Below are 17,577 nucleotides of genomic sequence, written 5' to 3'. Positions count from 1 at the left end.
TCCACACAACATCACATTCTCATAAATATAAATCATGGCATTTCAACAAAAGGCATATAGAGATAAATCAACCAAGGTCATATATCATCACCACAACTCGATTAAACATGCAATTTAACATATTCAACACTTAAAACACCTCTCATGCTTAATAGACATATAAAATTAAAATAGTTATAAAACGATTATACTAAATTAGCATGTTTTTAGTCAAATAAAAAAAATCACAAAAATCCAATAATATGTGGTTTAGAAAACCCCTACCTCACAAATGAAGAGCAAAATAAGAGAAATCCCAAAATCCCAAAATCCAAAAGGTGGCCAATTAAAACTTTGCTCTGATCAAAACGTCGGTCTTGATGCACTTGTCAACTTTGCCTCAAGTGGCAAAGCCCAATTCTAAATTTATAAGTGTGGATCTTAGCTTGAATTGGTGTAAAAAGAAAAAGAAAAAAAAAAAGAAAATAAGAGAAAGGAGAGAAACTGCTGAAATGAGACAGCGAGAATGGGTCTGTGATGACCCTACGTCATTTGTAATGCTTTAACATGATTGTCCCACAACTTATATATATATATCATTTGTAATGCTTTAACATGATTGTCTCACAACTTATATATATATATATATATATATATATATATATTTCTTTTGTCTTTTTTCACCTTTATATATATATAAACACTAAATATTATACAACCGCCCATCCAAGCATGTATCCACATAAATATGCATCAAATAAATATGTATGAATGTAATGGACCCGGAAAATAATCCACGTGCTCAACACTCCTGTAGCGGATCCCACCTGAGACTTCTCGGCCCGCAAAACGAAAAAAATACCGAAATGACAACCAATGCATTTTTAAGAGTCTTGGATTCAAGGAAATATCCCAATCAACACTCTGGCACACTTGACACACCCCACGGTGTCCGGCACGCAAAATGAGAAAAAACAAAAATAACCTAAAAAAAAAATCAAAAAATTCTAAAAAATAAAAAATGGCAAAAATCGAAAATATTACAAATTCGAACATAATTTAGATAAATAATTAATATAATAAAATATTATTTTTAATACAACATAATATATATATATATATATATATATATTATTACCCATAGGTCACTATCCAATCCAATTAGAATCCCTTCTAAATAGTTTAAGATCCATCTAATTGGCCCAAAGACTATAAACCCAATCCATCCCCTTCTAAAAAAAATAAAATAAAAATAAAACAGCCCATTTAACTAAACAATTAAACACACGACACATCACACATAAAATTAATTTAAAACAGTAAGTTAAAAGATTTTTGAAAAATTAGAAACATAATTATGCAAATGTTGAATTTATTTTGTTTAGCTTTTTAAAATGTAAAACTAATTTGTGACACTTTAAAATTATAAGACATAGGAGTAAATTTATTTTAAATATGCGAGACATTCATGTATTTATTTAAGGTATTTTTTTATATTAAAAAAAAAAAAAAAAAAAAAAAAAAAAAAACAAAGGAAGAAGAAGAAGAAGAAAAAAGCATGATAATATACCCCAGTGGCAAAGCCCCCGGCCGTACGGCAATTGAACAAGCAGGGAATTCTTGAGATCCGATCAGTCTGGTGGCCTTGGAGGAGGGCGGATGACGCACGGCTGAAGCTCCCATTCGCTTGAGACCGAATCAAGGATTAATTGCAGAATCACCATTGGTGAAAGCCCTTTCCCTTCTTGGTAAAGGGAGTCTTGGGTTCCTTTCCAACCAAATATTGTACACAGTAGCTGCAAGGGTGAGTTTGCAATTGAAGCTCTATAATTGCCAACTCTCTATTCTTCCAATGCTGATCAGTAGCCCAGGCAAGAAGATTGGTCAAGAGGATGGGAGGATGTAAAAGGGCACAACATGTTTGAATGAATGACCAAATGGGGGAGACACATAGGAACATGAGAAGAAAAGATGGCATAGGTTACCCGATTGCCTATTTCTCATTGGTCGGTCTTCTATCCATAGTTGGCAGCTTCTTGTGGATGGGCTCCCACAAAATGAAGTTGTGTTCAAGAATGCTCGGATTGAACCAGGTGAGCAATAGCGTCTGATGCTGGTGAAGTGGTTTAAATGTTTGGCTGATGGGGTAACTCACCATTCGGAGAAGGAATCCATCTAAGTTTGTGGTTCCTGCTGGAGCATGGAGAGAGCAGCGATAGATGGTATGCCAAGTTGAGAAATGATTCGTAGCAATGCTGGTGGGAAAACCCAAGCTGAGTCCACAATGAAAGAGCTGAGTGGTGTTTTCTTGTGGGCAGAGAGGACCTAGTGAGGACCGTCAAACCAAAAATTGGATTGGATTGCATTTCCAATTTCTAACCTGACAAGAGGTCTAATGGCCAGTCTAAGTTGAAGCATCTTCCTCCAGGACCAAGAGCACTGCCCTGGGATGGCTACTTCCCAAATGCTTATGCCCTTGAGAAGGTAAGCATTTGTCCATAACATTTCTTTAGCTGTGAGTATATTCCATAGCTCCTTCATGATGGCACATTTGTTCCAAAAATGTAGGTTTGGAAGCCCTACACCTCCAGATTTCTTTGGAAGGCAGATTGTTGTTGAGGAGACCTTGGCACTCTTCGACTTGAGCTTAGGACCTGACCATAAGAAGGCTCGGAAAACACTGGTGAGTTCATTTAAGATACCCTTGGGTAAAATGAATTTAGTACTCCAATAGAATTGGGTGATGAATAGGACAGCCCTGATTAACTGTAAACTACTTGCAAAAGACAATGCTCCACTTGTCCAATGCCTAATTCTGCTTGAAATTTTATCAGTGAGTATTCTGCAGTCAATAGCATTTAACTTGGTAGAGATTAAAGGAACCTCTAAACACTTAACTGGTAGCAATCCTTTAACAAATCCAGCAAGTGAATGGATAGTAGCCTCAACAGAACTATTGAAACCAAAGAGGAAAATGAGGATTTTGCTATGGTTAATGTGCAGTCCTGACAGAGATGAAAACTTTTCAATACCCTTAAGTAGTATAGAGACTGGGGTAGGGCTACCATGACAAAAACAACATAATTTTTACTGGGGTTGGGCTACCATTACCCATAACTCACGTTTACTTTTTTTTTTTTTTTTAAAATGGAAGGTCGAGTTCAAGACCCCATAAGGGGAAAGTGAGTATGTAAATGTGTTTCTTGCCAAGAAAAACTCATGTATACTTTACTCTCTCTCTCTTACTAATGAGAGAGAAAAGAATGGAAATTGTGGGCTGAAAAAAAAAATGGGGAAGAAAAAGGAGTATGGAAACTGAAAGAGAGGAAAAGAAAAGAAAAGAAAAGAAAAGTAAAGAAAGAAAAACCAAAGCATTGGGTTATGAAGAAAACTAAAAGGACAAATACCAAGTGTCAGTCATCCTTTGTGATTTGGAGATCCCATAAAGAACGTTCAATGGGTAGAAATAATCTCTATTGCATGACTCGTATACAACACTTTGTTATTAGGAGATTTCTCAAGGAGATTCTCTCATGTTCGTCCCTATGACACAGTATTGTTTGATATGATGTTAGAAAGGGCATTGCCTTGAATGAATCTGAGGCGGGCATACTCTCACAAGGTATATGTTACATAAACCCTTGGAGGATTCATCTTATTAGGTGAGAGCCTTGTGAGTTGCCGCCTACTTTGGAAATTGGGTTGTTACAATGTTTCAGAGAGTTCACATGAGAAGCAAGATATGAGCACATACCGATCAAAATCTATCTTTAATAGTGTGAAATGTTGAAGTTTGGTTCAATGGATTGGTTTCAAGACATAGTTCAACAAACCTTTCAAATGGAGACTATTAATACTAATAAGTGTAGGTTCAAGTCCAGAAGGCACCTACGCCTGTTGCATGGTATAAAGTTGATTGATTATATAGTTAGATTTTTATTAAATAGGCTGGACTGCTGGAGATAATTTAATAAAAATTATAAATAATTATTTTTATTGATTTTTATTATGAGAATAGTCATTATTAACAAAAAGGAGTTGCTCTCTAAACCTTGTAAAAGGAGGCCTCCACCACCTCTCAAATTCTAATCCTAGTGATAACTTTGTAAAACTCACGTACAGTGTGTAATACTCTCTTCTCTATTAGTACTAATTCTTTGTATATATGTACAAGAAGAAAGAAGCCATCAGGAATGTGAGCAAGGTGTATCTATATGAATGCTTATGCACTTCTTTATTTACGTGTTTATGAGCAACAGGACAGCGACATGGTGATATCATCTTCCTTAGGACATGGTTGAAGGGGACCCCACCTACGAACATCTGGGTTGTATAGTGGAGCCAATACTCATATGTGGGGAGGAAATAGACTTTACAACAGTGCCTAACACGCCTCTGAACTTCAAAGCCCAGTTTTCTAACTTTTATCAAATATATATATATATATTAGTACTAATTCTTTGTATATATGTACAAGAAGAAAGAAGCCATCAGGAATGTGAGCAAGGTGTATCTATATGAATGCTTATGCACTTCTTTATTTACGTGTTTATGAGCAACAGGACAGCGACATGGTGATATCATCTTCCTTAGGACATGGTTGAAGGGGACCCCACCTACGAACATCTGGGTTGTATAGTGGAGCCAATACTCATATGTGGGGAGGAAATAGACTTTACAACAGTGCCTAACACGCCTCTGAACTTCAAAGCCCAGTTTTCTAACTTTTATCAAATATATATATATATATATATATATATATATATATATATATATATTTAAATATGTGTTCTTCATTTTACTTATTGAAGTTATGCTATTTTTCTTTTCATTGTTCTATAAATTCTAAACTTTGTTAATTGTAACTTTTAAAATCATGTTTATATTAAAAGCCATCTATATATTCCTTCATTTTATAATTATATGTAGATGGATGTGTCCTTATTACTGTATTTTCATTTTCTTGATTTGTGTTCATGTTGTAAAATTTAATCTTTGAATGTTATTTAATATATTGAATGCTAAATTCTGTATGTATTGAGTGATATGCTATGTAATAAAAGATACACATTCCCCAACATAATCTTCTAGGTGCAATCTTATTTACTAGGTTTAAGATATGGTAAAAGTCAACCATTGGTACTTTGTTACCATTATGGCTGTGGGAGAATTTAGCTAAAAACATTGTTAATCCCGGCTTTGGATGATCTTGCTTGTAGGATTGTATAACAAATTCAATTTGAGTAATCAATGTGTGGAATTAATACAAGTTGAACATGCTTACTTTTCATGTCATAAAAGCCCATTGGTTGTTTGTTGCATGGAAATATCAGTAATATAGCTCAAGCTTTTGAGAAACCCCTCTAATGGCTAGTCAAATGACGACTCTTTCATGGCTTATCGTCGTCAGCCTTACCTGTACTCTGCTTATTATCTGCATTGGAGCATCTGATGTAGATCAAAAGTCATTTATATATATATATATAAACACATTATGGTTAATATTGCTTTTAAAGTTTTTATAGCTGATAGAATTAGTTAGAACTGATCATTTTGTGGCGCAGGTATACATTGTGTACATGGGTGACCTTCCCAAGGGTAATGTCTCTGCATCATCGAATCATATGAGAATGCTGAAGGAAGTTGTTGGAAGGTCACTCCCTATACTTGTATAGATGTGTCTATAGTATATACCATATGTTAACATGTCAAAATGTATTAGATAATATGATCTCAAGTGGTGCTCTGCAATGCAGTAATCACAAAATTGAACATGATCAATGCAATTTGTTGTTGCATTTGCATTGACTCGTACTAACACAAAAAGTTAAACATGAAGTAAAAATAAAACAAAGCTCGCCTTCTTACCAGTGAGTAGGAACCTCTTCCTCACCACTGATTTGGCATAATAATAGAATAACACGTGTCCATTTTTAAATTAAAAATAAAAGAGGGAGGAAGTTAAGATTTTTTTTTTATTTTTTTTTCTTTGATATTAACTAACTTCTTTATAACTGGATGGATTCAACAGTAGGGCATCAGAGTCTTTACTCTATAGCTACAAGAGGAGCTTTAATGGATTTGTAGCAAAACTTACAAAGGAAGAGAAGGAAAAAATAGCAAGTGGGTGATTTATAATTTCAACTAGTTACTTAATCTATCCCATGCATGATTTGTTTGTCCTCCACTTCCACTCTTAACTCTGCTTTTAACTTCCATAAAATTCAGGCATGGCGGGAGTAGTGTCTGTGTTCCCTAATGAAAAGAAGAAACTCCACACAACAAGGTCATGGGACTTCATGGGCTTCCCTCATGGAGTTAAAAGACGCGCTCATGAAAGCGACATCATTATTGGAATACTTGACAGTGGGATTTGGCCTGAATCTCATAGTTTCAATGACACAGGATATGGTCCACCTCGAAGAGAATGGAAGGGCTCTTGCCAATCCTCAACAAATTTCACTTGCAACAAGTACATACCAATTACATACCAATAAATTGCATTAATGGATATAGTAATTGCTTGTGCTGCCACTAAAAATTTGAACACTTTTGCAGGAAAATAATAGGAGCTAAAACCTACAATACTGTAGGATCAATACCTCAGGGAGATTTTGATTCACCAAGAGATTTAAATGGTCATGGGACACACACTGCATCTACAGCAGCGGGGAGCTTAGTCAGCCGCGCAAGCTTATTAGGCCTGGGCTTGGGTACAGCCCGGGGAGGGGTTCCTTCAGCTTGCATTGCTGTGTACAAGGTATGTTGGGCTGATGGTACTCGTTCAACTGCGGATATCCTTGCAGCATTTGATGATGCAATTGCTGATGGAGTTGATATAATATCAATTTCGGTTGGGGGTTCCACTGCATGGGATTACTTTAATGATCCCATTGCCATTGGAGCTTTCCATTCTATGAAGAAGGGAGTCCTCACATCCAATTCTGCCGGTAATGATGGTCCTTATCCGGAAACCATCTCAAATTTCTCACCATGGTCTCTCTCAGTGGCTGCTAGCACCATTGACAGAAAGTTTGGGACAATGGTGCTGTTGGGCAACAATAAGTCTTATCAGGTGAGCAAGCATGTCCTCTTCGCTTGCATATCTCTATATATTTTCACAATTCATGACCTTCCCGGCCATTATAGTTGTATCTGTTGGCCTCTACCTTACATTGGCCTCTACCGTTCAAATGAACCTTGTTATATAGTTCTGGACTCTTTTTACATTTAGGGAGTCTCTATAAATACTTTCGAGCTCGAGAAACAGTACCCTCTAGTTTACGGCAGGGATATACCCAATACTGGTTTTGATGGATCCACATCCAGGTAAGGAAGAAAAAGGAAAATGTCGATCAGAAAGTTAAAGATTTATTATATATCAATGATGATATTAATGAAAATCAAGCTTAATTATGTAGTTATGTGCTTTGATTATAGATAATTGAGTATGGAAAATGCATAAAAGAATGATCATGAAATGCAGGTACTGCATCTCAGACTCATTGAAGACGCGGGTGGAATTGGTACCATAATGAATGATGATGAAGGCAGTAAAGATTTTGCCTTTTCTTTTCCTTTGCCTGTATCCTACTTGGGCTCTAAAGATGGCCGTGGTGTTTACCATTGCATAAATTCAACTCGGTATATAGATTTCTGGACAATATTAATTTCTCTTGACACTTTATTTGATCACAACACAATTAACAATTTGGATAAAATTTACTCTACAGTAAGCCAACTGCAACTATAAAGAAAAGCATCGAAGCTGAAAACAAATTGGCTCCATATGTAGCTTCATTTTCATCAAGAGGGGCAAACCCAATTACAAGTGACATTCTCAAGGTATCTTATACACATACATACAGATATGTTGAAAATATTAAAGTTAAAATGGTATCAGAGTAGGAAATATATTGTGTTCGAAGATAACTAAAATTAAAACACGCGTTGGACTAAAAGAAGGCCACACGTGAGGGCTTGAGAGTAGATGGTGGTTAACTATATATATATATATACACATACAAGTATGTTCTGGTTTTAAATTTGGCACACTTTGTTCATGTGCAGCCTGATTTAACTGCTCCAGGAGTGGACATTGTTACTGCATGGTTACAGGCTACCACTGTCACTGGAATAGAGGGAGACAAAAGAGTAGTTCCATACGATATAATTTCCGGCACATCCATGTCTTGCCCACATGCTACCGGAGCAGTTGCTTATGTGAAATCTTTTAGCCCTGGATGGTCCCCTGCTACTATTAAGTCTGCTCTGATGACAACTAGTAATTAAATAACTCGTAATTTTCTTAAGGGATTTTAGTAAGCAACTCCAAACAAAAAGAAATAAAAAATTACTCAAGACCTTTGTTGTTATGTATTGGAATACATCCATTATTTGTAGCTAATATGCCCCTGCTTCTTTTGTTCTTTGCAACTCGTCCAATGAGCAATGTCACTAACCCTGATGCTGAGTTTGCATACGGGACAGGTCATATTGATCCATTAAAAGCTGCAAAAACTGGTTTAGTCTATGATGCCAGAGAGACTGACTATGTGAATCTTTTATGTGGACAAGGTTATAGCAGCAAGTTATTACGACTCGTCACTGGAGACAATAACAGTTGCTCTAAAGCCAACAATGGGACCGTTTGGGAACTAAATTATCCTTCCTTTGGTCTATCTTTCTAGTCTGAAAACCCCATCACCCGTATCTTCCACAGGACCGTCACAAATGTTGGTTCGCCAGTGAATGCTTACAAAGCAACTGTGGTAGCCCCTGCGCGACTTCAAATCCATGTCAGGCCGAGTGTCCTTAAATTCAAGAAACTAGGTGAGAAGCAATCCTTTGTGGTAACAGTCACAGCGAAACCACATAAGAATGTACTCTCTGGGTCATTGGTGTGGGATAATGGGGTGTCTAAAGTGAGGAGCCCCATTGTGGCACATTAAAATTTATATATGCTGGCAGAATAAATTTTTGTGTATGAATATGTTGTTTCCTTCAATATGCAATAAGACAGAAGCATGGTGTGTTTTGGATCACAATAAAGAAAACTGCCTCCTTTATTCATAGATAGCGAGCCAGTTGGCTTCCGAGTACAATGTTATAAAAGCACAATGGATTAATCAAACAAATGTGAATAAGATTAGAATGAAAATATGTAATTAACCAAGCTCTCTAGGGATTGGTATGAAGAGCCACCTTCCCTTAGACAAAGATCTGCCTTTTCCTTCAAACACATTATTCTCTCTCTCATCTCTTCCCCTTCGCTCTCCATTAGTTTTCTGATTGCTCTTTCCACATCAACTCTTTCCAACCCATTCTCCAATTGCACCCCGACTCTCCAAACATCGCTTGCATATCTTGCACTCACCATTTGGTCATTGGAACGAGGGGAACAGATCATCGGAACTCCTTCACAAATGCTCTCCAACGTTGAATTCCATCCGCTGTGAGTCCAAAAGCCTCCTGTGGCCGGATGAGCCAGCACTTCTTGTTGGGGAGCCCATTTCACAATATGTCCCCTTCCACTCACAGCCTCCAGGAACCCATTTCGCAGTGGTTCAAGCCATTCTGAGCCACGTATTAGTCCTGGTCGAACCACCCACAAAAACGGCTGCATGCTGTTGGCTAGTCCCCAAGCCATCTCCAAGAATTCAGTTTCATCAAATGTTGCAAGACTCCCAAAGCTCACATATATTACTGACTTGGGTGATTGTGTGTCTAACCAAGAAATGGAGCTTGGGTCTTGTGCTAATAAGCTACTTGAGGAGGCTGGAAAGTATTTATGAAATGGGCCTATAGGGAAGAGTGGGACGATAGAACGTCCGCGAAGTGTGGCCAGTGCTGGTTGTTCAAGTTCTTCGAAGGAGTTCCAAATGAATCCGGAAGAACCCTTGTTTGCTTTTACCATGCCATCTATTAGCATATATAAATCATCCTCTGGGTTTGCTATGTCCATCGTCGGAAAGTCTTTAATTTTTAGTGGAGGAAGCGCTTCAACTGGTTCTTCTGTTTGTGAATCTGAGAAGATCACTAGGTGAATATGAATTATTCTGTGTAATCCTATTGTCTCTTCAAAGTCAACCAAAAAAAAAAAAAAAATTAAAATTTATCTTTTACCAATGGGACCTTTTTTATTTTTATTTTATTTTATTTTATTTTTTTTACACTCTTCGTATCAAAAGAAAGCTTCATCTTTAACAGACTTCCACTAATATGAGATTGAAGTCTTCTTCAGTTCCTATGTTGTGTGTATATTTTTTTGGGGGAAGTAAAAAAATAAAATATTTGTTGTAAATCAATATAAAGAATTAAAAAAAGAAAAAGAAAAAAAAAAAGACAAGATCAGAACCAGTCACTGTGTTGGAATCAACCAGAAATTAAGAAAGAAACATCGATCAAAGTGCTAAATTGGGTAATTAACAAAATAAATAAATAAAATAATAGTACCATTTAAGAAAATTCATGTATTAAAATTTATGAAAATTCAGTTTCCTTTATTGAAAATCCATTTGATAGATGAAAAGAATTCAAGCAGAATTCAATAATTGAGTGTTTGATATGAAACATAAGTAAAAAAACAGAGTTAGGAATGCACCTTGCTTTGGGAGGAAACCCTTCTCCCTCAGAAACGGATGGGCAGCAAAAGCAAGAAAGGAAATATTACCGCTATGTAACACGAGCCTAGGGAGCTTAAGGCCATCAGCAACAGCTTGAGTGAAGTGCCAGATAGCATCTGTGATTAAGCAAGCAATGGGCTCCTCCGAAACACTAGACAACAACTGAACCAAGCAATCACGAAAGGGGGCCACGCAGTTGACGTTGAGGAGTGTTAACAAATCTCTGCCACGTTCTGTGGAAGGCGGGGTTTCCAGCAAGCCATCGGAAATGGGGCGGAAGGTGAAGTGTGGGTATTTGGAAGGATTGAGAGAGTTGTATTGGGTGTGAATTACAGTGATATTGAAACCTCTGGAGTGGAGGATGTTTGCTAGCTGAAGCATGGGGTTTATGTGGCCTTGCAAGGGTAGTGGGAAGACTACCAATCCGCGACCCGCCATCTGCTGCATTCGGGTCTCTGTTGAGACCTCCATCAACCTCGGTTTTAAATTGAAGAACATGTCTGAGTCCTGCCATGAGGATTGAGGCAGTTTCACATAAAGCTACAATAATTTTATCTATCTTGAATTATTGGAGTCACACATAAAGCTCCAATAATTGAGTCCGTGTCAGCGGACAAACAGACACGTTAATGTGTTTTTTAATGATTCATGTGGGGGGCCGTGTAGAATTATCTTTTTCAATGATTCAGGATGTGGGTGGGGTGTGGAATTATTCGGAGTCCTGGCCAAGCGTTCAGAGTAAGGGTTGGCATATTTTTTACTTTTGTCTTTACAAAGATGAGAAAGAGAATAGGAATTATAAACAATTACTTCTATTTGACTTATGTATTAGTGTTTGGAAATTATATTTTAGAAGAACTTGTAATGTTGAAAGAGTTTTTTTTTGCCTGTTTGGCAAAACATTTTTTAAAATTTTTTACTATCTAAATAATTATTTTACCCTAAGATGGGGTGAATGTATATTTAAAAAAAATTATTTAGCGACATAAAGTAGTTATATTATTTTACATAACACTATTTCCTAAACACCCTAATAACCCATTCAACATAATTTAATTATCAGAAATGCCTTATATAAGAACAATAACTTTGTAATGTCGGTAAGTTATAAAGAAAAAAAAAAAAAAAAAAAAAAAAAGGGGTAGGACCCACAACTTTTGTAAAGTGGTCATAAGACCACGTTTTTTTTTTTTTCGTTTTTTCTTGTTCTCTGTTTTCTTCTCTCCCGCGGCCTCTCTGTTCCTCTTTATTTTATTTTTTCTTTTACAACTTCAAATCTTGATTGCTCTCTCAATCCTTGATAGATTTGAGAGCCGTTTGAGGCAAAACGACGAGCACAGCGAGCTCTACGTGCTAGTACCAGAAATTCCAGCTTTTGGTTCTCTTTAGGAGCTCGAATTTAAGAACCCAGTTCTAGGGATTTTGCTCATTTTGAGGTAGGGACATCTTAATCCACTCCTTTCTTATTCTATTGTGAATTACACCTCCTTGTTGTGTCAAACATGTTTAATTGGGAATTAATTGTATCTATGATTGTATGAATGATGTCTAGAGAATTTTCAAGAGCTTGATTATGACTTGTTGCATGTGTAAAATATGTTTAGATGTTGCTTTATCATGCCCTCTATGTGTTAACATGCTGAAAATTACAAATGAGAACATGTTTATTTAGATTGTACCAAATTTCCCATTGTCATAATATTGAGATTATATGTACATCAATGCACATGTCATTGGGATGCATGAAATGGGAGAATTTGTCTTGAAATGAAAATGGGGAAAATTTTGGGAGAAGAGTTTTGTCAAATAGTTTTGATAAACCCGGTTGCTACGGGGTTACCAACGGGCCGGAGGTTAATATAGCCTAGAGGGGACTAGGGAGTCGCCCTAGCGTGGTTGAGCTATTCGGGCCCCTCGATGACGCTGTGGGGTTACCAAAGGTCTAGGGACGATAGCCAATCCTCCTCTCGTGTCGCGGGGGGGTTACCAAAGGGCGGACTGTATTAACATTTGAAAGTGATGGTTTTGTGAATGAAAATGGGGAGTGATATTAGCATGCATTGCATTTCATTGCACTGCATGGTTTATAATTGGAATTGACGTGCATATTGTTTTAATTCCCTATATTGCATGATCCCTATTTTCCATTGGCCTATGCTTTGTTTGGATTCACAAGGACACAAGAATTGTGTCTTAAGTGTCACCTACTAAGCTTTATGCTCACTTTACTATTTATATTATTTTTTTCAGGTCTTGGAAATGAACCGGTGGACGACAATCCACCTCAAGCTTGAAATTTGTTAGAAGGTTGTTTGCTATTTTGTATTTTGACCGTTTTATGTATATTCATAGCTGTGGGGATGTAACTAAGTTAGTATTCATGGCCTTGTAACTTACGAATGAACTTATCTTTTGTTTGATGTAAATGAAACTAATAGAATTATGGTATATGTTTCCATGCAATTGTATCATGTAACGTTGTAAGACAGGGACTTTAAATCTTAACTATGTATTTTGGGACTGTAATTATGTTAATTTAGATTAATTGGTGTGTGAATGTTCCACCATGAGAGGAACTATGTTGAGGTATAATGAATGGATGAATAGGATGCTGGATGATTTTATGTGTTTTGTGTATTGGGACAGGTTGTTGAAAGCCCATTTTTAGGGGAGGTTCTGCCGATTTTTTTTTTAAATTTTGGCATCAGCTAGGGTCGTTACAAATTTGGTATCAGAGCGATGGTTCGAATACCATTAGGACGATGGGTAGAGGCTTACCTAGGGTTGTCTGGGAAGTCATTTGCATTGTTATTTCCTTGTTTGGAAAAGTGTTTTGCTATGTGAAAAAACATGCTTAACTACTTACTTGCTTACGTGCTTATGTGTTTATATGCCTATATTAATGTGTTCATTGCATAGTATTACATGCTAAATGTTTGTATAGTATCTTTTGCGTTGGGTTGTTCACGGTTGGACCTTAGTGTTATCGTTATTGAATTGTTTCCTTTGTTTTATAGAACGATGTCACGGCATGAGGAAATCAGGGAAGTTGGCCCTAGATTGACTAGGGGTGATGTTGGCGAGAGCTCCAGCTCCAATCCGGAGGAGCTAAATGATGAGGACACACTTCTTAGGGACTTAATTCCCCCGAGAGTTGTCCCCACAAGGAGGGATAATGTTGAAGCACCCGTAGAAATGGGTGAAGGTTCTGTGGCACTGGAGTTGAATCGTTTGTTACAAAATGTCGTGAGGGCAACGATTGCTGCTCAGTCACAGTCGGCACTACAACCTACAGTTCAAGTTGAGGAGACGCCAGCTCAGAAGCGTCTCAAGATTATTAAGGGGTTTTCTCAGTTGATGCCGGTTATGTTTGAGGGCGGTGCGGATCCAATGATAGCAGATGACTACATGGAGCAAGTTAAAACTCAATTGATTTCAATGGATGTGATGGAGGATCATTTGAAGATCATCCTAGCTACTTATAAGTTTGCTAAGGATGCCAAATTATGGTAGAAGTCGGTTACGAGCCGGTACAAGGTGGAGGAGATGAATTGGGACAAGTTTAAGGAATTATTTTATGAAAAGTACTTTCCGCTTTCCAAAAGATGGGAGTTACAAGACCAGTTTCATAACCTTATCCAAGGGAGCATGTCAGTGGCAGAATATGAAAACAAGTTCACATCACTTTCTCGCTTTGCTCCAGAAATGGTGAGAGATGAAGTTAACAAGACTCGAAAGTTTGTTTTTGGTCTTAATGATCGGATGAGGCCGTTGATCACGGCACAGTTCATCAAGGTATATGCTGAATCAGTGGAAAGGGCTTTAATGTTAGAAGCGGATAACAGAGATAAGGATGCGAGAAGGGAACAGTGGAAGCAGAAGAGGGGTGCAAGGCCATCCTCAGAAGGATCTTCTTGGAAGAAAAACAAGGGTGGTTCATTTCAGCTTCAGGGGCAACAATTTACACGATCTGTTCCTACCACTCCTATGCCAGTTGGATCTGACAAGGGTGGAGTTGTTTATTATCAATGTCAGCAGCCTGGGCATTACAAGTCCAGTTGTCCTTTGAGATTGACTTCAGTTTCTTCAGTTCCGAAGGCTTGTTATGGGTGTGGCCAGCAGGGCCATTTGATTCAGGACAGTCCGAGTCAGGGAACAGGCATCACTAGTGGCAGAGGGTCACGGTAGAGGCCGTCACAGTCGGCTACGGTTCAATTAGGTTTCAGACCACCGCCACCACCACAGCCTGCCTTGTCTTCTCAGGGTTCACGACCAGCTAGAAGGGATACTCTTACTGTATCGGCACAACAGTCTGGTGTTCAGATTAGTAGTTCACAGGCATAGGCACCACAGGGGCGTGTCTTTGCCCTTGCACCGACTGATGCATCTCCTGGATCTTTAGTTCTCCGAGGTATATTTCCAATGTTTGGTTCTTAGGCCCGTGTTTTGTTTGATTCTGGTGCATCTCATTATTTTATTTCATCATCATTTGCACTTGCATCGGGTTAGAGGTCAGTTTTATGGATCGGGCGTTGTGTGTTGATACGCCAGTTGGAGTTTCAGTGTCTTTGAGCCAAGTCGTGAGGGACTGTTCCATTGTGATAGCTGGGCGGACTTTTGTGTTTGACCTTATCCTCCTGGAGATGACTAGCTTTGATGTCATTCTCAGGATGGATTGGTTAGCTTCCTTTCATGCCACGATCGACTGTTTCAGAGGAAGGGTTATAGTTTGCACTCCCGAGGGAGACTGTTTCTTTTTCGTGGGAGATCGGAGTGATTCCCACATTTCATCGTTTTATGGAATTTGTGGACAGAGTCGTGGTGATTACTTTTTGGCTAGCCTTATAGCCGAAGAGGATGATGTTGTGGAAGAATATTATCCTGCAGTTGTTTGTGATTTTCTGGATGTGTTTCCGAAGGATTTGACAGAGTTGCCTCCACACCGAGAAGTGGAGTTTTCTATTGAGTTAATGCCAGGTACCGCGCCGATTTTTATGGCACCGTATCGTATGGCACCAGTTGAATTGGAGGAATTAAAAAGACAGCTTGATGATTTGAGGATGAAAGGTTTCATCTGACCGAGTGTGTCACCATGGGGCGCACCAGTCTTGTTTGCTAAGAAGAAAGATGGTTCTTTGAGGTTGTGCATCGATTATCAAAAGTTGAATCGTGCCACCATCAAGAACAAGTATCCTTTGCCAAGGATAGATGATTTATTTGATCAGTTGAGGGGAGCCAGTTGTTTCTCCAAGATTGACTTGAGGTCTGGCTATTATCAGTTGCGGGTTAGGGATGAGGATATCCCGAAGACATCATTCCGTACACGGTATGGACACTATGAGTTCCTTGTTATGCTTTTTGGCTTGACTAATACTCCAGCGGCATTCATGGACCTAATGAACTGCGTCTTTCACGATTACTTAGACCAGTTTGTGGTAGTTTTCGTGGATGATATTCTTGTGTATTCACGATCTTGGGAGGAGCACGAGATCCATTTAAGTATTGTTTTACAAATTTTACAGGAGCACCGGTTGTATGCCAAATATGAGAAATGTGAATTTTGGCTACAAGAGGTGAAGTTTTTAGGACATGTTGTTTCAGAAGGTGGAGTGTCAGTTGATCCATCAAAGATTGAAGCTGTTTTGAATTAGGAGCAACCCAAGAATGTGTTTGAGATCCGTAGTTTTCTTGGTCTAGCGGGTTACTACAGGAGATTTGTGAAAGATTTCTCCCGTTTAGCAGCGTCTATGACCCGTTTAACCCGGAAAGGGATTAAGTTTGCATAGCTTGAAGCCTGTGAGTCATCTTTCTAGGAATTGAAGACAAGATTGACTATGGCTCCAGTGTTGGCGATACCTGAGCATGGCTTGGGTTATGTGATCTATTGTGATGCTTCACGTAATGGTTTAGGGTGTGTGTTGATGTAAGATGGTAGAGTAGTGGCTTATGGGTCTCGACAGTTGAAGACTCACGAGTACAACTACCCTACTCATGATTTGGAGTTGGCGGCAGTTGTGTTTGCTTTGAAGTGTTGGAGACACTACTTGTATGGTGAGAGATTCGAGGTGTACTCGGATCATAAAAGTCTCAAGTACCTTTTCTCCCAAAAGGACTTGAACAATAGACAGAGAAGATGGGTTGAATTCTTAGAAGATTATAATTTTGACTTGCAGTATCATCCGGGCAAGGCAAATGTGGTAGCAGATGCCTTAAGCCGAAAATCTCGTAGAACTTTGGCCTATCTGGCTATTCAGAAGTGGAAAATGCTTAAGGATTTGGCAGAGATGGGATTGTATTGTTTTGATGACGATGTTGACAGCGAGCCGGCATTCTTGTTTAGTCTTGTGGCTCAGCTTACTCTTGTTGTACGAGTGACTGAGTCATAGAGACAGGCATCGGATTTAGATGCCATTCACGCTTTGATCTCTAGTGGTGAGACAGTGAAAGATTGGGCCTTGTATGCAGATGGGGGTCTACGGTTCAGGGGTTTGTTGATGGTTCTTACGGTTTGTCGTGAGGACGTCTTACGGGAGTTCACACTTCCCGCTTTGCAGTTCATCCAGGTGGTACCAAGATGTATCACAATTTGAGACGTCAGTATTGGTGGAACGGGATGAAGAAAGATGTTGCACAGTTTATGGCTAGATGCCTTATCTATCAGCAGGTGAAGGCCGAGCATCAAAAACCAGTCGGTTTATTGCAACCATTGCCTGTAGCATAGTGGAAATGGGAGCATATTGCTATGGATTTTGTGACAGGTCTTCTAAAGTCACGAAGGGGCAATGAGTCCGTATAGGTCATCATTGACAGATTGACCAAGACGGCTCACTTTTTGCCTCTTAAGGTAACAGATGATGCAGAGAAGCTTGGTGTTCTTTATGTGAAAGAGATTGTAAGGTTACATGGAGTTCTAGTAACCATTGTGTCAGATAGGGATGCTAAGTTCACTTCAAAGTTCTGGGAAGGACTTCAA

At 38.5% G+C, this 17,577-nt stretch overlaps 1 protein-coding gene and 1 pseudogene across 2 annotated transcripts; one reads left to right on the top strand and one right to left on the bottom strand.

Annotated features, from left to right (window-relative positions):
• The first annotated feature begins 363 nt into the window (after positions 1–363).
• Positions 364–9,030, top strand: LOC132271246 (cucumisin-like; annotated as a pseudogene).
• Positions 9,027–11,147, bottom strand: LOC132271245 (UDP-glycosyltransferase 76B1-like). 2 transcript variants are annotated; one of them, XM_059772571.1, is made up of 2 exons: positions 10,583–11,147; positions 9,027–10,056 (listed from the first exon to the last, which is right to left on the bottom strand). In XM_059772571.1, the coding sequence occupies exons 1-2, from the start codon at positions 11,100–11,102 to the stop codon at positions 9,128–9,130; spliced, it is 1,449 nt and encodes a 482-aa protein (XP_059628554.1). In that variant the 5' UTR covers positions 11,103–11,147; the 3' UTR covers positions 9,027–9,127. The 2 variants fall into 2 exon arrangements, with proteins under 2 accessions (XP_059628554.1, XP_059628555.1); XM_059772572.1 differs by having other exon boundaries at positions 9,027–10,005; positions 10,583–11,144.
• Between the last annotated feature and the right edge of the window lie 6,430 nt (positions 11,148–17,577).

Source organism: Cornus florida, unplaced genomic scaffold (assembly GCF_030987335.1).
Source record: "Cornus florida cultivar Cherokee Brave unplaced genomic scaffold, ASM3098733v1 CherokeeBrave_3.0.0_Hap2_Chr08, whole genome shotgun sequence".
In the NCBI taxonomy this organism is placed as follows: Eukaryota; Viridiplantae; Streptophyta; class Magnoliopsida; order Cornales; family Cornaceae; genus Cornus; species Cornus florida.
This window is presented reverse-complemented; position numbering and strand designations above follow the sequence as displayed.